Below are 22,055 nucleotides of genomic sequence, written 5' to 3'. Positions count from 1 at the left end.
CAGCCACAGTACCACATGCTTAATGCTGAGCATTGGGAAGGATGGCCTTCCTGAGCTTGAGGCAGTTCAGGAGCCCCCCAGCCAAATGCTTTACCTACAGTCTCATTCTACAAGTTTTGCATGAGGAGGCAATTATGGTGCCTCAGGTTCCAGTCCAGGTTTGGCTGTGAGAGAATGCTGTTGCTGTTGTTCTTGATCTGCACTGTGATCCTAAAAGTCACATAATTCTTTGTGCCTCTTTTTCTTTGACTATAAAATCACAAATTTTCCTCACGAGTATGGCAAAGCTCAAATCCATCAATGTCAGAGAGTGCCTGGAGACTCCCATGCAGGATGCTATACAAATTAAAAGAACAAGCTTATTTAAAAATGTTCTTAGTTTTAAGATTCATATGTGTACATTGATCTAAATGACAATCAGTAATGTGCTGCTGGGTGACAACAGTTAAGGATTAAGAGATTGAAAAAGATAATGCATACATGAAATCAAACACAGGCACAGTCACAGAAAACATTCGATTTGCATTCTAAAAGAAAAGATCTCTTAAAGAATCTTTGATCCAGTACATCCCTTGACTTACCTGTTCTCTGAGTCAAAAGAAAGTTTACAGGCTTTGCTCTTTTTAAAGAACCAAAAGCATGAAATTATATTTGAAATTCTCATTGTTATTCTTAATTCAATATCTTCAAATACATTGACTTCCACATCTTTTATTGTTTGGTAGATATTCTCTGTTCCTTGAGAATTCAAGTAACACCCAAGATCTTCCAAAATATTAGGAACCTGCAATGCAGGAGGACAGACTGTTAAGTATTTATTAGCAGTTAGCTTAATTTGCCTTTTTTTTTTTTTTACATTCAGATATTTTTAAAGGATGCTCTTTTTATAATTTCTACCCTCCGACCTATTAATAAATATGTTGACTGACATACTCATCTATTGAATGACATATTTCCTCTATTGCATGAGGAAACTCTATAGGGTTCCTGTTGAATTAGTCAATTCTGTTCTCTAGACAAGCACCACAGAAAAATCTAGCCAGAGCCATGGTAATTTCTGTTAGTGATACGGGTTATTTTTTACACTTGATTTTATTTCCTTTTACTTAGAACCAAAGGGAGACACAGAACTATAATAAAACCTTCTGTTTGCAACTTGGATGCAAAGGCAGGGTCAGAATGCTTGGTTTATTTTAGCATCTCACTGCTTGTCACTGCATCATCTGGCTAGACTGCTCCTCAGCTCCTTGGGGGTTTTACTGGGTAAGGAACATTTGGGCTGGATGCTGTCATATTTTTCATTTCCTCACCCCTGTGTACAGCTAAAGGAGAATTGCAAACAGAAACAGAATCTTCCACAGTCATTCTGAAAGCCACCAACGGATTAGTGAGTCTCCAAGATTAGCTGCTGCAAAAGTTGGCAAGTAAGGAGCTCCATGTGAAGAGGAGCCCTAAATGTCTCCATTGCTTTGTTGGGTGAATTTTATCCAGCACAAGTTTATGAAAGGACAGAGTTCATTGCATCCCCATTTTGCTTGTTTGGTTCTTCTCATGCCTCTCTCCTTTCTCCTTTCTGTTGACCTGAGAAGTACCCAGAAATAACAGCCATATTCTGCTCTGTCAGGTACAAGGACAGCTACACCTTCATCTACAGCTACAATGCTGCTATACCTTCATCTGTTATTTGAATTACAGATTCATTTGTTCAGGAATTAAAAAGATTTCATGAGACTTCCTTGAAACAAGAATCCTCAGGAAATATTTTAACCGCAGGTCTCAGCTGATTTATAATTTAGTTACACATCACCCCCACCTGGTTTTCTACCATTTTGAGTCAGAAGAGAAGAAAATAAAATAGTATTTGATTCATTGTCCACTTTGGTGTGTAAGTCAAGGTTTGGACCTGGCAGGGATTTATGGGCTTCGGTGGTGGGAATAGAGGGCAGTACAACTTTCTGTCAGTCCCACCATCTGTGGCACACACACACCATGGCCTTGGCAGTCTCCTCTTAAGGGCACATATTTTCATATCTATTTTTACACTGATATGTTGCCAACAATATCCAGCAATATTCAGGCATGCTGATATAAGATAACATCAAGATGCTAATAAAAAAGCCAGTTTTAGAGAAAACTGGTACTTAACTATTCACCATTTCAGAGTCTGAATTTTCAGATACGTATCCCTCTAACTTTCTGGAGCCATATTTGGCATAACCCTAGTGATTTTGTCTGTGATGTCCTCACATTCTAAAGATTTAGGGTGTTGTAAGCGCCTGGGAAGGTATCCTGGAATGGGCAGGAACATTTTATAAACAACTTGTTATCTATTATATCACCTTAGGAGATACTGATGTCTCTGGTGCTTCTGAACCTTCATCCTTCTGGCTGATAAACCCACAAGTGATCTCAGATGTATTTTGAGTCATTGCAGAAGTGAAAGCAACTGCTGTCATAACAAAAACTGCAAGACAGAAATAGAAAACACATGCAATAAAGTCTAGATCTCTGCTATGGGATAGTAGTTTTAGGTAACATACAACAAAACTGTAGAAAGATTACATCTTTAAAAAACAGCCAAACTGAATGTGCAGACATACTGTATGAATTTGGTAACTCTGCATTTGTGTGTTGAAGCTGAGTGGAAGCTCTGTTTGGAGAACCTTTCAAAAGTACAGGCACATCAAACTTTACAAGTATGTCCCATAATACTGCAGAGAAAGTCTAAAGACAAAAGCCACTGTGTGCTATAGAGGTTCCTTTAGAAACAGCATTACCAAACATAGATGCTCTTTTGCACTTCCCTTTTGCATCCTTGTGCTGGAAAGCACCAAACCCTGCAGCACCAAACTCTGCAGCACTGAGATGGAAGACGATCATGCCCACTGTGAGATGGAGGATGATCATGCACCTTCTTTCCCTCAGAAGACTAAGGCGAGGACTGGGAAATTGAGAACCATTTGCTGTAGGAGATCAGGTTTGAAAACACCTAAGGAACCAGAAGGTGAACCAAGTCCATGGGACGTGATGAGATATATCTGAGAATCCTGAGGGAACTGGCAAAGGAAGTGGGTAAGCCCCTATCCACCATATTTGAGAAGCTGTGTCCATCCTGTGAAATTCCCACTGATAGGAAAAGGGAAAACATAAGTCCCCTTTCCAAAGGGGAAAAAAACCCAACCTGGAGAATTACAGGACAGGCAGTCTTGGTGCCTGTCAAAATTATGGAGCTGATCCTCCTGGAAACTCTAAGAAGGCACATGGAAAATAAGGAGGTGTCTGGTGACAGCCAACGTGACTTCACTAAGGGCAAATGGCACCTGGCAAATCTGGTTGGTCAATGACTGGTTAAAGGCTTGCTGTCCAAGCAGAGAGCAGTGACAAGTGGTATTCCTGAGGGGTCAGAACTGGGACCAATATGTTTTAACATATTTTAACAATTTATCTTTGTCAATGACATGGACAGTGGGATCAAGTGCACCCTCAGCAAGTTTGCTGACTACACCAAGCTGTGTGCTGCAGTCAACACACTGGAGAGAAGGGATGCCATCCAGAGGGGCCTGGGTTGGCTCGCGGGGTGAGCCTGTGGGAACCTCATGGTGTTCAATAATGCCAGCTGCAGGGTGGTGCACCTGGGTCAGGGCAATCCCAAGCACAAACACAGGCTGAGTAGAACGTTGATTGAGAGCAGCCCTGGGCAGAAGGACTCAGGAATGTTGGTGGATGAGAAGCTCAACATAAGATAAAAGTGTTAACTTGCAGCACAGAGAGACAACTTCATCCTGGGGTGCATCAAAAGCAACGTGGCAGCAGCTCAAGGGAGGAGATTCTGCCCCTCTGCTCTGCTCTTGTGAGACCCCACCTGCAGTGCTGTGTTCAGCTCTGGGCTACAGAAGGACATGGAGTCATTGGAGCAAGTCCAGAGGAGAGTCACAAAGATTATCAGAGGATTATCAAAGATTATCTCCTCTGGAGACAGGTTGAGAGATTTGGGGCTGTTTAGCCTGGAGGAGAGAAGGCTGCCTTTCAGCACCTTGCAGGCACCTGAAGAGGGCTAGAACAGAGCTGGAGGGGGACACTTTACAAGGGCAAGGGGGAATGTTTCAACTGAAGGAGGGCAGGTTTAGATTAAATATTAGGAAGAAATTCCTCATTAGGAAGGTGCTGAGGCACTGGATGAGGGTGCCTAGAAGAATTGTGGATGCCCCAAGTAGCAGAGGTCCTTTATCCTTATGCGTAAAGTGCGGTGTGGGAAAGATTCTGATGCCTCAAAGGCATCATCTCTCCAGAATGCTTCCTATACGCCTTTCTGCAGGATTGCAGCTTGAAAGGTCACCTTCCAACCTTAAAGGAGCTACAGTAACCATGTACCCACCACTACATCAAACAGAAGTAAGACTGTACACCTGGCTGGGTGAAACGTGTCTGATTTCCATTAATTCCCTAAAGCCAGCCATCAACAGTACAAATAAGCAGTGAATCATAAAATAGCATATTTCTCCTAGCAACCTGAAATATTTCTGCCCTCAGGCCTTGGGGTTTTGCTTTGTTTTCTTTTTTTTCCCCTTCAGTTCCTGAGACGGTTGCACATAAAGCTAGGTGCAGAGTTGAAAGAAGGATAGAAAGTAAATATATCACAAATACTTGAAGGACGAATGTGATGAGTCTCTTTCTGCAGGCAATGAAGGAGCAAAACTGGAAGCAGGAAGAAATGAGTTAGAGTTGTTGCCATCTCCTCCTTGCCATTTGTATCTTCTGGAACTGTCTGAGCTCTCAGCTGGCAACACTTTGACAACCTATTCTCCTTGCCAAAGTGTATTAAGGCTGAGTCTTCCTCATTCAGGCACCCAACATACACTTCATTTTGGTTGCCACCTTTCCGCAGCATGCACAGGCAATGGTCTGCTTTTGCAGATGTCTGAGTAAAACCCTGCATGTTATCCCCAAGAAAGATGAACGTGATTTCTTTGTGGAGACATGTATCTCCACCCTTTGACTACAAAAATAATAATGGCATCTCTTGAGATGGAGTGCCAGCGGGCAGCTGAAAGGCAGGTATGCATTAGGTATCTACAAATATACCAAGCATGCTGAATTCCTTCCATCAGTGCAACTCAGGTTCCTAGCTCCCTCCCTAGACTTTCTCCAGGTCCTTCTCTGCTCAGCATTTTCCACTTCTGTTGGTTTCTTGTCTGATTCTGCTTTCACTCTTTTCAAAGCAGAGACCATTCACCTCATTCATGGCCAGGGATTTAGCTGATGGAAACCCTCCTATGTCCTCTGATTTCTAAAACACACCAGCAGAAGCTACCTGAAAATATGACCTCAGAAGCTCAACTCATTTGGCTTGCTGAGTATTCTCTTGCTTTATGTTTCTGATTTCTGAATTTTAACTTCTGATTGTACAAGCTAAGCCCATGTATCTTAATGTGGAATGATTCTATTTTGCTCATGTTGTCTTGTCAGAGGGAGTCCTAAGGCCACAGCAGAAAAAGGAAGGATGTATTTAAACATCAACAGGGAGCAGATTTGCAGCCAAAAGTTAGACAGCTGTAGCAACCAGACTGTGAGTGAGACATGCAAACAAAGTGTCTGATGAGCTGGAACTGCATCGTAAAGGATGGTATGAAGGACTATGCTGGAAGCAGTGAGCAACCTGACACCCTCATGTGTAAGTAAAAATGTGATTCCTTTTCATGTAAACTGCAACAGCTTGCCACTTCTGTGGTGTACCTTTATTCCTGTGAAGGTTTTTAGGGTAAGGAAGGATGCTTTGAACCTGACATGATTCCAGATGCTTTACAGTGAGAAACAAATGAGTAATATGATAGCAAGAAGTATTAACATGATATTGGGTGGCCTAAATTTGTGCAGGTCTTGAAGACTTGTGTAGGACAAAATGGAATATCAAAGCATGAATGAGCCTTTCAGAAAAAGTAAAATCAAGAAAAGAAACACTGGGAAAATGGCAATGTTCTGATTTGCCATCTTGATCTTTCAGCTTCTACATGGCCTCTTCAAGGGCTGCTGTTATGGTCTGCACATCAGTCATCCTCCTGAAAACCCAAATTAAGAACCGCAGAGACTGAAAGCACTGGGTAAAGAATATCAAATATGTAGCATGCATAATCATTTTGTCTATTGCTGAACTAGAGTGAAGCTGAAATGAAAATAAATTGCTGCCTCTGAACAATGTTTGTTTATGCGTGCTTTCCATCTTCATTATCTTTTTATAGGTTATACAAAAATAAAGGCAGTAGGAGAAATCTTGTTCTTACTGCAGTCAGACAAACATCTAGCTGCCACAAACAGAGCCAAGACTTCATCAAGATGTGTTGGCACATACTTGGGGAAATGCCTGTAAAAGGCAAAAAGGGATCTTACGTATTATGGTGCTGACAAGAAAGGCCTGAATTTACTGGGGAGATACCAAACCAAAAAGCTCTGTTTAAGCTAGTTCAGCTATCAGGTGAATGCAACTGCTTCTGAAATTTTATTTTCAAATGGAGGATGACAAAGGTAGCCTTTGGAAGACTGGGAAAACCACTCCAAAATATGCTGAAAGTCTGAGTGAACTAGAAAGACAACAGCTTGGAAACTGGAGAACTGTGAAAGATGAAAACCTTTCTCTTCATACCAGGGGATGCCTCTTGTATTTGTATTCAGCTCAGGGTGCTTAATATTTTACATAGCAGTCAGGCCTTTCCTAGACATGGAACAATCTTCCACTCTGCTTTACAGCTTAGAAGATTTACTTAAAGCAAACTATGATTTGGGTCTTATTTGGTTTCTGACAATGTCCTCTGGGTGTGGCTCACTGGATTAACTTTCCAAAATTTTCTTTGTGATCAGGGAAGGTAGATAGGCCCTTTCTTCCAGGAAAACTGCTAGGTCTGTCATGACTTGTCAGAAAAAAAAAATCTTCAAAGCAGTGGCATGGATGAGCTTAATATTAATTCACTAACTCTTTAACATCTCCACTTTTTCACGTGGTAGCATTTTTCTCAAATCACCCGGAGAGTGGTGGATCCTGAAGTGAGCATTGTATTAAATACAAATATGCTAAAAATCAGAGGGAGGCAGGACAGGTAAAAAGAACTGATCTGAAGTTAGTTCCTACCTTTTAATCATATCTCATTTCTCTCCCATCAAACTTAACTTTTGTCCTTCCTCATCTTTTTGCACATCTTCCTTCCTCAGCATCTTCACCCTTTCAGCTTAAATAACTCCCAGATCAGAAAAACATGCACCCTGTGAGTTCATTCTCATATGATGGTACAGCCAGAGGTGTTGCTCTGCATTTTGGAATAATAACCGTGTTAGAACAGGGTATAACAAGCAAGGAGGTGACAAGATGCCTCTGCTGCAGCTTATGCTAATTGTGCAGCTGGGGTACGTCTAGGTCAGGAACAGTCATTTATCTGGTCTTACCAGTTAATTACAATGAATTGATATAATTATTCACAGTCGTGTTCAAGCATGATTGAGATTTGAGGTGGAAAGAATTCTTGCCTATAGAGTGTGATGGATCTATGTGGAGAATTTAGAGGGAGGGGGCAAGAATCTCTAGCAAAGATGAGCAAAACAGCAGAGAGAAAAATGGAGCAGGGGAGATCCTGTGGTTTCAGAAAGTGCTCAATTTGGGTCTGTGTACCGAGTCAAAACTAATAATGGGGTCCAACACTGATGCTATACAAGATCCTGGAATGTTTTGCCACGGCCCGCAGCCCTTCGCGCGGATTATTTTTCCACCTGCATCTGCCAGCACCCCTCCCCCGCCCCCTAGCCCCTCTCCAATTCCTGCCGCCCTCGGAGGCGCGGGCACTGCGCGCACTTTGTCCCGGGCCAGGCCCGTGCGGGGGCTGGGGGCGGCAGGGGGCGCTGCTCCCGCGGGATTGCCCTCGGGATGCGGGAGCGGTGCAGAGCCACGCCCGGCTCCTGCGGGATTGCAGAGGAGATGCCCGGCTTTCTCATGTTCTCGGGGAACAAAACGTGACACAGAAGTGCCTTTTGAGTTCTTTCATGCATTAGTTAAATCGCTGATGACTGGCTTTATCCTTTTTTTTTTTTTTTTTAATTTTTTTAATTGATAGACGGAAAGCTTAAAAATACTTCAGACAGTTAGGGAAGAGTCTGGAACACCAGGGGAGCAGCTGGGGGAGTTCAGCCTGGAGGAAAGAAGGCTAATGGGGGACCTTATAGCTCTCTACGACTACCTTAAAGAAAGCATGGTGAGCTGGGGATCAGCCTCTTCTCCGCGGTAAAACATCAGAGGATGAGAGGAAATGGGCTCAAATTACGTCAAGGGAAGTTTAGATTGGATATCGGGAACAATTTCTTCAAGAAAGGTTGGTCGTGTGTTGGAGCAGGCTGTCCAGGGAAGTGGTTGAGTCACTAGCCTTGGAGGTATTTAAAAGATGTACAGATGTAGCACTTCGGGACTTGATTTAGTAGTGGACTTGGCAGCACTGGATTAATGCTTGGACTTGATGATTTTGGAGGTCTTTTCCAACCTAAATGATTCTATGATTCTTTGATTTTGGTAAAAAAAAAATTAAAAATTGGGTTTTCTTTACATAAGAACAACTCATACAGTAAAACCTTCTTTCTCAGAACACCTTCATGTAGGTTGTGCCCCTGTTTATTAAAGTGATCTCAAAATAATTTCTTCAGAAGAGATATTAAACTAGAACTTGTTGTCACAGTAAGTAAACCATTTCTATCCATCCAGTGCAAATCTCAGCAAAGGGTTTTGCTGGTTGATAACATCCACTTTAGGTCAGTTTCTGTAGTGAAACCACACTGCCTCTCCTAAGAAATTTGTTTCCCTAATTCTCCCAAATTTAATCTATGCCTTAATTTAAAAGATCTTCAACATGCAAGAAACAGAGATGTTTCCTCAATCTGCCTCAGAAAACTACTGCTGAGACCCACCTACTTTAACAGAGCCTGACACAAACAACAGGGAAAACTCTGTCCAGTCTGTTTAAAACTCTGTATTTTAAATTTTCCTCATCTTTTCATCAAGCCTCCATTTTGAGGTCCCAAATGAAAACAGCTGCAAGAAATTTGCTCTTTCATATTTTTTTTAAATAAATACCTAATAACTTGGTCACTGTTTTTAATTTTTTCTCTGTCTTGTTATGTCCTAAGAAATTTTGGTACAGATTTCAGCAAGCTTCATCTTTCGGATAAAATTATGCTTTTCAGTGCTAATACCTGTCTTCTTAGAGGAGGACAGTCAGCAGCCCAGCCTATGGCTCATTGCAGACAACTTGCAAATTATACAGGGATTTTATCAAAGAGTAATTGAGATGGCTGAAGTTTTCATATAAGGTATCACACGGGGCATATATTTTACACCCCTCTGTTGGAAAACTAGACAAAAACTTACCCCAAAGAACAGGTAGCTGCAAGTCAGAAAATACTCTTGTTTTTACTGGTTACCTACAGGTATGTCAGATTCAGTGCCTTATGTAGCAAAAATAAGCTAACAATGAGAGGAAGTAGAGGAGTATTTTTTCCATTATACTTCATTATATTTCATGTTACATATCCAGTGTTATTAATTAATTTTGCCATTGACTTTATTGCAGACCGATATCCAAACCATGGCTTGTGATAAAAATCGTGATTTTAGCATTCATTAAGTCAGGAAGAATAACAACCTAGTTTGACTGCTCAGGCTGGTGCTCATGGGGAGCTCACTGAAATCCCTGCTGCTTTAGCCACATTTTGGGCAATTCCAGCCCATTGTGATCCAGTTTGTGAAGAATAACTGGGGCTGCTGAGGACACCCTTTTTTAGGAAGTGGCTGAAAAGTGGCTGAAAATACAGTGAACTTCAGCTACCATGGAAACCCCTCTGAGGAAGAGCCTATCCTGTGGCTGGTTCTTCTTCTGCTTCTTGTCCACATCTTCCGTCCTCTCAAGGGAGCTTCTTCTTGGCTCCCTTCTACCCCACCAAGTATGATCATCAATGAGCCACATTAGGAGGTGTTTTGCCAGCAGACAGAGGTCCTTTGCCTCTACTCAGCACCGTCAAGGACACACCTGGAGTCCTGTGCCAAGCTGTGGGTTCCTCAGTGGAAGAGAGGCATGGGCATACTGGAGAAAGTGCAGTGGAATGCCACAAAGATGATTATGGGACAGGAACATCTCCTATGAGGAAAGGCTGAGAGAACTGGGACTGTTCAGAGCAGGGAAGAGAAAGCTCAGAGGTACAAACACCTGAAGGGAGTGTGCAAAGAGGAGCCAGGCTCTTCTTGGTTGTGTCCGGTGACACAGAGCAATGAGCACAGACTTTTCCACCGTATGGGTGACCAAACATGGACACACATTGCCCAGAGAGGTGGTGGTCTCTACCCTCAGGGATATTGAAGTGCTGCCTGGACAGGATCCTAAGCAGCTGGCTCTAAGATAGCTTTGAGCAGTAGGGTTGGACCAAATGACCTCCAGAGGTCCCTTCCTCAACCCTGCTGTGATTGTGTGAACAACTGCACAACTTTGTGGGCAAAGAAGCACTGGTGTGATGCCACCACAGAGGCCTCCCACAAATCAGAAAGTGGCATTGGGCTGTCCTTATCCTTGACTGTTCTCTAGAGGATGTTTGCTCATGGGAATGGCATGTTTGTGCTATTAAGAAGCTGGATAGACAACCCTGAAGTAAGGTAAACAGATCTATCTCATCTAATGACATAAGTAAGTTTGCTCTATTTTATTTTTTTTTAACTGCTCTGTGTTTAAGTACTCCAGCTCATTACCCAATACACTGTAGCACTTCTACTGACATTAGTGGACTTATTAACTTGCAAGCAAATGCTGCTTCAACTGAAGTATCTAAGGGTAAAGGTATAAGAGTCCTCACACAAATTCAAGATGAAAAAGATCTGCTTGAAAGAGAAATGAAAACAGAAGGTGGCAGATAAAGAACTGATACTCCTTGTCATCCTAGTATGGCAAAACTTCCCTTTTAAATGAAAACAGGTTTCTCTAACTGAATAGATCATATTGTCCTTACTTTCCTGGAAGAGGGAAGGAGGAGGGAACACAGAAGGCTTCAGATGTGTATGGAGGAAGAATGGACAGAAAGAGGGAGAGTGGGAGAAAACAATTTTGGTGCAAAATAAGAAGAGATATATATAAAAATAAATCTGAGATATCTGAAAAAAACCCCCACAGTTGCTATTTTGAACTAAATATGGTAAAATTTAACAAAATAAATACTAGTTGTTCTTATTTGTCTCATTAGGAGGTTAGGGTTAAAAATAGCTTCAATTCCAAAGCAGCTGTACAAATGTAAAATCCAACATATTCCTTACAGAGCATGTTGTAACAATAAATCACTTTTCAAACTAGCCCTTGTATCTCACACATTAGAAATCTTATCTACTGCCAAAGGAGTAAATACTGTCTTTTACAACGGTAACAGAGCTAAATATCCAGGCAATAAGCTAGCTTTTCTGTCTGTTTGCCCTGCTCATTTTTTTCCAGCAGTTTTAAAGGAAGATTTTCAGAAAACCTAAATCAACCCAGCTAAATCATCTTCTCAGCTGAAATGTGAGTTTCATGAAGTTTCAGCTATTTTGAGAGATACATTTTCAGAAGCCTGTGAACAAGAGGTGCTCCATGCTGTATTATTTTGGGGGTCATTATCAGGATGCCCTCAGCTCTGCTCTGCTGACAAAGCTGCCTCTGCTGAGCAGGCACGGCAGCAGCACCCACCCAGCACTGGGCAGAGATATGGGGGCAGCCCTGGAAGCTGGGCTGCACTCTGGGCATCTTTCTGCTTCTCAGTACCTTGGAATACGGGTAACCAGTGGAATTTTCTGAAGAAAAGGAGAAAAGCAAATGGCTCCAAACCTCAAAAGGAACAAAACAGCCATAGTTTTAAGTTGGATTTACTTCCATTGGAAAACAACTGTTTTCCTGCACAGTCCTTTCACCTTCAGGAATCTTCAGAAGTGATACCTTATCTTCTGATCCATGAAATATATGGTGATGGATGACCATGAATATGTGGTCTGCTGGGCCCAACAGTTTCCCTGAGTGAGCAGACCATGTACTGCCCTTATCCAACATTCACAACCAGCTTGCACCCAGGTTTTTGCATGTTTTGGGAGAGAGACAAGATCAAACTTGATTCCCCCTGGGGTGCTCATTGATTTCACCTTCCTGAGAGTGGCAGGGCTCAGTGCCTGAACTTGCTCTGGAATGTTTGTCAGCTGTTTTGTTGGAGAGAAATCAGTGTATTGCTGGGAGTTGAACAGATCCTGCAGGTGGCTGGGTCCCACACATTTCTGGGTTCTCCTCCAAAAGAAACAAGCTGGCCCATTTCATATTTTCCAGGATCTCTGCCACAGGAATTTAATGGACATTTGTATGTTCTGTGAAGAAATTTTCAACAGTATTGCCCTACAATTTTTATGCAGTCAGACACACCATAATCTAACCTGGACCTTGTTGGGATCTGAGTTTGCAGTCCTTGCCCTTCTACAATTTCCTCTCATTTGCCAGTCTCAGGGAGATCTTAGGCAGCTTCTCACATCTTCATTTCTCTCAGGTGCCCTGAAACTGGGTTTCATGAATATCTCTCAGTAAGAAAGGGGTGCAATTAAAATAAAGGGAGCAGGAGTGCTTGTCAGTGGAAAACTTCCTCTGATGAGAAAGGTCACTGAAAGTTTCTTTTTACAAAATTCTCCAATTTGTAAAACACGAAACTACTACTGCCTCTGTTCCCAGGCCCCATCCATGCTCCTACCTCATCACTAATGCAAGGCTAATTGTATGCTAGATAACATTCCCTTTAGCCACAAACTCTTGTTTGGGATGACCAGAAGAATGTAATATGAGAAACTGCAATAGTGCTTTTAATGTATATAGCTCTATTTACATATATATTGTATTGTGTATATGGTTTTCTGAAGTTCTTGGGATTAATTTTGTTGCTGCTGGGGAGCATTTATTTGCAGCAAGAAACACAGGCAAGATACTTATTCTTTCTTGAAACTTTTGCAGTTCTGAGCCTGTAATTTTAAGACTGACCTGCTGCTTTAAGTCTAAAGGTATTGTGGACATTTCCCTACAGGTGTTATTATTCTTTAGCTTTCCTTTGCTGGTTAAGTGTTGCCACTTCTGATGACATACGGGTACCATCTGTTGTCTGCACAATTTATTACTCAGTCTTATCTCCAGACAACAGATTCTTAAAGGGAACACAGGCATTTTAAAGAAAGTATATATCATTCATTAAATGCTTCACATTATTTACATCAAAATTGTTTTTAAGAGTGACTGTTAGAGAGACGTGTGGAACTAGCAGTTCTCAGGATTTTTGCTGTCAAGTCCGTCTCTGATGCTTCAGATTTTAATGTTTTGTATGTCCAAAAGCATTTGCATTTTTCCCCTAAAATAGCCAGCCTTACAAGAAGAAACACTGCCTCCCTGTACACCTTGCCTTAACTAAATAATATCTCAGCAGAAAGAACAGCAGTCCTGCTAGAGGATAATCATATCTTGGGGCTCTCATACCTTTTGCTCTCTCTGCAGAACTGTCTCTTAGCCATGCTGACAGGGCCCTTTGGACACCATCATATCCCAGATGTTAGTAATTTTTATTTACTTTGTTAGGCAGCCTGCAAAAGTATCAAAGCCCAGTCAAGAAGAAAACACAGAAATCCCTCTGACAGGGGTTGCTTCATAGTATCAGCAGTCATGCAAAACATGAGATCATAAAATATTAATTTTCATTTTTACTCCACCTTCTCTTCAAGAAGCTCACATAGACTTTCAACCATGAATGAATAACATCTAACAATTGCTCTTTGAAGTAAATATTATTATCTCTGTATATGGAGCTGAAAATGGACCACAGGTTGTTAAAAAACTTTCTCAGGAATGCAGTAGAACTATATCAATCAGGAGAAAAACATGCATTCAGTCCTGGATTTTGAATCAGCAAGATAATTTTTGATAGGAACAAGCCATTAATTTTAGAGAAAAACAGTTTCAGGCATTTGAGATGGAAACAAATACTATTTTCCTTTTTTCTTAACAGTTAATTGCTGGGCTGATTTTCAGTAGAGGAAATAAAATTCCGAAACTTTTCACTCTAACAGTAAAAAAAGGTACTTTCTGCATATTAATATCATGCCTTCTTCTATTTAGATCATTAAACAACAACAAAAAAAAACTGATAAGACAATGATGCATCATTATATTTTGCTCTACTAAGGTATCTGATTCACAGATTATTTATGTGGGAAATTGCAGGTATATTATTTAAAGTGTTCAGGTCAAGCTAGCATTAACAGCAGGAAATATATTTACATCATAAGAAAGAGAACAAAAAAAACCCCAGTAATTTAAATACTTTTTGCCTTGAGCATAAAATGTGTCAGATGCAGTAAGAGCAAAAGCCAGGCTGGGCTGGGAGAGATTAGGGTGATGGGAGGAAGAAGAGCATCTCCAGATGAGAGAAGAAAGATGAGACAGAAAATAAAAGATTCAAGAGAAAAAGAAATCAAAGGGGAAAGAAAGGAAAGATGTGAAGGGATGCAGTGAGAGTGGGAAACGGAGACGAAAGGGCCTGAGGAGTGTGATAAGAAGACCTCACCTGCGAGCTGAAATGGAGTTCCAGCGGAGGAGCCGTGGGGCCAGCTCGCTGTCATGGCTGGTGGTGCCCTGCAGGGCCCTGGCCCCACAAGTGAAACTGAGCCTGCAGGTGGTTGCCTTAAGGGTGCATGTCACTGCCCACAGTAAAACCACTTCTTCAAAAGAGAGGGCTGGAGACCTGAGCCACAAGGAAACGGCTGTGGGACGTGGAGAAGAGGGGCCTCTCTGGGGCTCGGGGAGCATCTTCCTTCTGTCAGAGGATGCCTCCACCAAGCTGAGCAGCTGCCTCCACTTCAGCTGCTCAGTCTCGGATCCTTTGCTCGCACTTACTAAGATATATTTTCTCCTGTAAATTTGTGTTGTCTCACATCAACTTTTATTTTTGAAGCAGTTACAATTTCTGCTTTCACATGCTGGCAGCAAGCATAATTTCCACAAGTCCTGGTGAGGGGAAAAGCAAGTGTTTTGCCAAAGCTGAAGAGCTCAAAAAAAAAAATCCAAATGAAGTTTGTGCAATGCCATGGGAATACCCTGCCACATCTGTCGTGGCAGGCCGAGGGAGGTTTCCCATGCTTGGTGAGCACTTGCTCTGCTGGTGAGAGAGGACCTGCTGTGGTCACCTCTGAGATCCTGGGGGCTGCCACCCCGGCAGGGAGTGGGATCGTGGCATGGGGCTGTGCTTACACCAAGGGGAACAGGGAACTAGCACTGTTTGCAGGAAGGTTCAAAGTGAGCCACAGCTGTTCTGAAGTTGTTACACAGATTACTTGTCTAGGGGATAAAAATAAAGGCCTCCAGGCGCAGACACAAGCCTGTAGAGGCAGAATCCCTCTGCCCTCAGCCTGCCCCTGCTTGCCACCTTCCTTGGAGCATAGTGCTTCAGGAGCTGCCTCTTCATTGGCTCCAGGTTGCTGGGGGGCAAGAGGTGGAATTGGTCCAGATGTAGCTGAACTTGCTGGGGCCAGAAAGCCCCACTGATTTGTACCAGAACAGACATTGCAGAGAGGCAGACAGATCTCCCTGTCTTGCAGAGTTATGCATCAGTCACTGGGCACAAATCAGACCCAGTTCTAAGGATTCTTTGAAGCTTCTCCCCTGTCATCCCCAGGACAGACCGGGAGATTTTTATCATTTGCTCAGATGTTGTATTTTATATATAAGGTTATATTTTTTGTTCATTCAGTTGTTATTTTTACTTGCCAAGGGCTAAGCATTCATTCAGCAACTGTTGAGAACCTGGATAAAAAAAAATCCCTAAGCAAATAAACTCATTGCTGATAAAGTGTTCTCAGAAACATCTCAGAGATTATATTTAGAATTTTTATTGATAGCTGCTTGGCATCAGTAATAAAATACCTTCTGTATTAGGGAAGTCAAAATAAAAATGTAGATGAATCAGAACTAGACAGACAAACCATAGCTAAAAGAAGATGCAATAAAACATCCTGAAGGTAACTGCAGGGGCAGTGGGGCACAGAGGCCAGCATTGTTCATGGATATGAATGCATGATCTCTCACAAGACTGCCTTAGACACACTGACTGAGTCAACAGCATTGTGCTGTGGTGCTCAACACAAGTTTGTGTGTTTTGCAGTGCAAAGGCAGAAGCTGGGGTGATATGAAAATTAGGGAGGTAGATATTTGCAAGGATGCAAAAACGAGAAAAGGAAGCATAGGATTCCATGGGCATTAAAGAAATCAATGCAAACAGGAAAATACCATGGTGGCAACAAGCTTTCTTGGCTGGCAGGTTGCCCCTTTTTTCCACAGCCCGCACCGGTACACAGTCCCTCAGCATGGATGAGGTTTTAAGACACCTCTGAAGAGTGCCTTGTCCAGTGTTATACTCAAAATATGATCAGCTAGTACAGGCTGCCCCAGAGCACATCCAGTAGTTTTAAATACGAACAGGGATGGAGAGTCCACGACTTTTCCTGGCAATCTATTCAGCACTTAAAACACCTCACAGTATAAAAATGTTTCCTGATATTCAGAGAGAACTTCCCCTGTTACAGTTTGTGCACATTGCATCTGGGCCTGTCACTGAAATGAGTCTGGCTCCCCCATGAGATATTTATACACATTGATAAGGTTCTCCCCAAGCCTTCTCTTCTACAAGCTAAACAGTCCCAGCCACTTCACTCCCAATCCCTTACCAGATACCCCAATCCCTTATCATCTTTAGGAAAAAAAAAAAAAAAAAGACCTAAGGAACTACAGACCAGGGTAGTCAGTCTCAGTGTCTGTCAAGATCATGGAGCAGATTCCCCTAGAAACTCTAAGAAGGCACATGGAAAATAAGGAGGTGACTGGTGACAGCCAACATGACTTCACTAAGGGCAAATGGCACCTGACAAATCTGGTGGCCTTCTATGATGGGGTTACAGCTTTGGTGTGTGAGGGAAAAGCAAGTCCAGGTGCAAAATTCTTTGCACCTGGACTTGTGCAAAGAATTGGCCCCTGTCCTGTGTGAAACCTTGTGTCTAAAGAGGACAGACATGAATTTGACAGAGAGGCACCAATCGGTGGACAATTGGCTGGATGGTTACACTCATGGAATTGTGGTCAATGGCTTCACATCCAAGTGGAGAGCAGCGACAAGTGGTGTTCCTGAGGGATCAGTTTAGGGACCAAATGAGTTCAACATCTTTATCAGTTATGTGTTTTGTACTTTCCTGTACCCCTTTCAACCATACACATATACACAGGTTTTGCCCTCAGAAAACAGGGGTAGAAGTTTGTACTTCTGTTCTGAAAAGAACAGACATCCATCCGAGTCACTGAGTGCTCACTGCCAGTAGGGTAGCCTGACAAAGACGTGTCTAAACACTTACATATCTGCCAGGCAAGTGGATCCTTGTCCTCTGATTTAAAATTGGCAAGTGACCCAAGTGCTTTGTTTTCGCCTCCACCTGATGCACTCAGCACTGGTAGCTGCTAGGATTCCATTGAAGATACTTTGCTTTTTTGTGATTCTGACAAGGGGAAACTACCATTTAATAATGAAAATCTGTTGCTGGTGATTCAGCTGATCTGGTATCAGAAGCCTTAATGTATAGGTGAGGTTTTCAGTGTAAAAGCTTCTGTGAAAGAACCATCTAGGACAGTTCACACCTACTGGACTAAGCCAAAGTATGTTTATAAATTCTGCCTATTAACTTATTCCTAAAGATGCTGGACTGGGGTCTGAAAGGGTTCAATGAATGTATCATACACATGTATATGACAGTAAAGCATTCTTTGAGTGACCAGGGCTTTTTTCCACCGTGAGAAAATGGTTTGTTATGAAGTATTTTATCCAGCTTATGTCACATCCTGGTTGGCCTTCACTGCAACGGGTAGATAAAGCCTATGCCAGTGGGAGCATTCTCTAGCTAAGCAATACCAGCACAAGGAAACTAGACCTATATTTAGTACTCCCACTAATTTTAATTCTAGCTTAGGGCTAAGACCTCCCCCCCCATACATTATTAATATAAATGTTAGCATACATTATTAATGTAGGTGCTAGGAAGAACACTTCAGGGTCAACTGCTGATTTGTGACTTGATTTGAATTCAAAACTTCACTGAGTTGAAGTGAATTTCTTCTTGCACATGAATAGGAGTCTGGTTGGCAGCAACACTGGGTTTCTTCCAGATAGTTAGTAAAGACAATTGCCCAGTTAGGGACCCATGGGTGTTGCCACAGCAGGTCAGTGCATGCAGTCCAATATCCTGATTGCCATGCTAGTAATTCTCAAATATTTCAAAGGCAGATAATTTGTGGAATAATCTCCTCAAGAGCAGCAATCTCCCTCTGACTTCAGACAGTAGCTGGTGTATAGCCTGAAGTATCAGGCTTTATTTGGAAAAAATATGAATTATTACAAATTATGAAAAATTCATAAATGCTAAATTCTTGTCTGATATTGCTGTGGACCCTGATCACATCTGTTTTTTCCTTGATTATACACTATAACAGTAGACTTTAAAATTTAAATTCAGATTATGTGAAAACTTTGTTTAGAAGTATTTCCTTTGATCTGTTTCAGTAGTGCTAAGGCCAGTTTTGTAAGTAGAGATAGTATCTTATAATAGACCCAGCTGGTACTGTTGGAACAAACCCAGTGTTCACACATTACTTTTTTCAGCTACTTGGTTGGTTAAACAAGATTCTTACCTACAAAACTTGTCTTGCCTACACCTTAAAAAAAAGTCAGCTACAGTAACTCTTTCCCTTAAAAAGTATTGTCATTCATTTGCATTATCTGATGCCAGCCTGCACTTAAGGTTTTGTTTCCACACAATTTAATAAACATGTTAATTCTGGGTTGACACAAAGAGAAACTGTCACTCTCAATAGCAAACGTGGCTTTCTCAAGAGTGGTTCAAATGTTATGGGGGGAGCTGCTTGGCACTTGTAAGCTGATTTGGCTGGAAAAAAAGAGCTGTTAGCAGATGATTCCTTTCCAAGGATTACCCACCCCCCCCCCCCCCCAGATTTTTTATCTGGTAATGTTTGGTTCTGCCTTTCTGGCACAGTTCATACAAACTCTTGTCACTTGGCCATGGCTGCAGGCGTGCATACAGCAGTATTTCCCCCTTTCTGGGTCGAAAAGCACACCACAGTTATCACTTGACTACAAAGTGGGACAAGACCCAGGAGTATCTATCTCTTTCTCCTTCCTCTTGCTTCCTGAATTTCATGCAAAGTACAGCAACACTCTCCACAGAGGTGCAAGCTGCGATGATCAGGGGACCCAGTTTTGCGAGAAAAATATCATCAATCACTCCGTGGCAGGAATGCATAGTACATCTCCATGCACTACACAAAGCTGGGGAGCAAGCTGAAGCAGAGAATGGTCTGTGGGCCTCCTCAGCACTCTGGCTCATCAGCAGGAACAGGCAATAAAAATCAGAACCTGGAGAAGACATGATTAATGAGAAGATGTCAGGCTCCCATATGGACATTCCCTGCTGGTCAGTCTTAGGCCACATCCTTGTAAAGAGTGAAGAGAAATGAAGGGACAGGAGAGGTGAAAGCTTGCCAGAGTCACAAAAAGAGGCTCATGCCACCCTGAGCCTCTTCTGCTCCACTGGACAAGACAATGTAGAAAAGGCGAGGGACATTTCCAAGTTGGTTTTCTGTTTAGCAGCTGAGGCACAGTACTTAGGCTGACTTTGGTGGGGAGAACCCCAACATGCTTGGCACCATACTGCACACCTCATAGCTAGGTGGGCACTCAGGCTGGCAGGAATATGCACTACTGCCCAGTCCACTACCTCAGCTCTTCCCACATCCAGTGGGAATGTTTTGAACCTGAGCTACAGCATGCAGATAGAATAAATGTGGGCTGTGCGTACACAAGCCCATTTGTGTCCTTGTTTGTTCCTAACCTCACTGTACATGTAATATTAGACATATGCAGAGATCAGCAAAAGAGCTGTGGGAAAAGCAGATTCACAAGGCTGAAAACACAGGTAAGAATACACTTCAGCAATGGGAGTGGCCACGCATCTCAAGTCTTTGCTTGGAAGAATAAACTTCATGTTCAACCAGTTTACCCAGAAAAGGTATTACCCTACGTGTATCATCAAATCTCTTGTAAGATAATTTGATACCATTAAATCCACCATACTAAAGCTCCAGACAAAAGGCCCACAGATCTTGGGAAAACTCTGGGTGAAAGCTGAGATTTTTCTTCTCCCTTAGTAACATTTTTGTGCATTCCTTTCAAAACACCTCACATGTACATACAACTTTTTTACCCAGTCTGACTCTGAGGAGGGAAGGGATTTTTCCAAGGGACATTGTTCCTGGAATAAGAGGCAATAAATAGATGATTGATAGTAAGGCTTAAGCAGAGAATGATACAGGGTTCCTGTCTCCCCCTCACACCTGGCATGACCTCAATAAAACACCTTCTACCTCCCATTCTCCTCTAAAAACCCATGCACCCTAAAGGCCCCATCTGCCTGAGACCTCCACCTTCTGCTGGCATTTTCCCTGCGCACCGACCAGCAGGACAAAGGGAAAGAAAACAATGCACTCCCAGACTCTCTTCAATGCAGGAGCTGAGGGAAGTGTCACCTGCAGGCAACCGTGTGTGGCTGCAACAGTGCAGGGAAGCCCTTATTTCCACTCCTCAGAGGCACAGCACTAATGCCAGGGGGCTGAGTGATACACAGCCAAGCAGCACTGAGGGAACCTCACCTAAAGCAGCTGGACTGATCCGTCCACTAAATCAAACCGAGATTTTGGTTATCTCAGAAGGTGCAAATTGGGAGTGAAACGTTTGCCATGGTTGAGGCATTTATGAGGTCTTTCTCCCTCATGGAATCTGCTGTGGTTTGTCTGAGCTCTGACATGGGGATTTTAATGGAGAAACCAACAGGGCTTTTCCACTCTTTGGCCTACTTTTCAAGCTTGGAGGAAGACAGAAGCTGTGAGCTCTTTGCCATACTGTTGAAAGAAGCTAAAAGCTTTTCCCTATGCGAAAGAAAATGGTTAGGGGATTCAGACTTGGGCAGAGGATGCATAATTTAGTTTGCAGCTAAAAGCTCCTATATGAAGGACGCTCTTCTAAGAAACAGTTAAAAAAAATTGCCCAAGCCCTGAGTCTGAGGCAAAAACCTTCAGAAAAATTGTTGGGGAATGACAGAGAGATTATATCCTCACCCTGTCTTCTTGGTACACAGTCTGAAACAGAAGTTTAACACTGTTGTAGTCTTGTTCTTTCTCTAGTTTTCTGTCCAAAATTTTTGATCTTGAGATTTCAGCTTAAGGTACATTTATTTCTCAAGGTCTTTGAACAGTCTATCTGAGGAAGAAAGATTTTGATTTGTTCCAATGAGACAAGCTCACTCATTATTTTTCAATTTCTTTTCACACAAACTGTCAAAGCATCTTCTAGGCAGGCCCTGATTTTCTTTTCATTTTTAGTAAGAGAGAAGGCTATGATAGACAACAATTAATCTTAATTCTACAGTAAATGTTTTTCTTACCAAAATAATGTCAAGTGCACTCCAACTTATATTTTCTCAACTACATATATACACACTATTTCAGCACCACGAGCTATGCCAACAACTTGGCTGAGTAAAAATTGAAAAAAAATTAAAATCCTGAGTAGCACCGCAAGACAGTCAGTCAAAATTCACTTAACAAACTTCTCCAAGCTCCGGGGAAAAGACGTGAAGCATTTTCTTAAGTACTGCGCCTCGTCGCCTGGAGAGGGAGAATCCCTCGGGCCGCGCTCCCGTTACGCCAGCAGGCACGGCACGGCACGGCACGGCACGGCACGGCACGGCACGGCACGGCACGGCACGGCACGGCACGGCACGGCACGGCACGGCCAGCACGCTGCCCGTGGTTTCACGGCAGCAACGAGGTACGGAACTTTTGCCGAGGCAAACCGGCCGAGATCCTGCTGGCACGGCGGCTGCTTTGACCTGGACGCGG

General features: G+C 42.6%; 1 protein-coding gene across 2 annotated transcripts in view; it reads right to left on the bottom strand.

Annotated features, from left to right (window-relative positions):
• Positions 1-21,908, bottom strand: part of FLT3 (fms related receptor tyrosine kinase 3) — a 49,291-nt gene extending 27,383 nt beyond the window's left edge. The window contains exons 1-4 of one of the 2 annotated variants that reach the window (XM_064409122.1): positions 21,599-21,908; positions 14,614-21,414; positions 2,340-2,464; positions 582-784 (exon numbers count right to left, since the gene is read on the bottom strand). In XM_064409122.1, coding sequence (XP_064265192.1) covers positions 582-784; positions 2,340-2,464; positions 14,614-14,668 — 383 coding nt within the window. In that variant the 5' untranslated portion in view covers positions 14,669-21,414; positions 21,599-21,908. The remainder of the gene's footprint in view (positions 1-581; positions 785-2,339; positions 2,465-14,613; positions 21,415-21,598) is intronic. The other variant, XM_064409123.1, reaches the window with a different exon arrangement.
• Between the last annotated feature and the right edge of the window lie 147 nt (positions 21,909-22,055).

Source organism: Passer domesticus, chromosome 2 (genome assembly GCF_036417665.1).
Source record: "Passer domesticus isolate bPasDom1 chromosome 2, bPasDom1.hap1, whole genome shotgun sequence".
In the NCBI taxonomy this organism is placed as follows: Eukaryota; Metazoa; Chordata; class Aves; order Passeriformes; family Passeridae; genus Passer; species Passer domesticus.
Note: the sequence above shows the minus strand (reverse complement) of the source record. Positions and strands in the feature narration are given on the sequence as shown.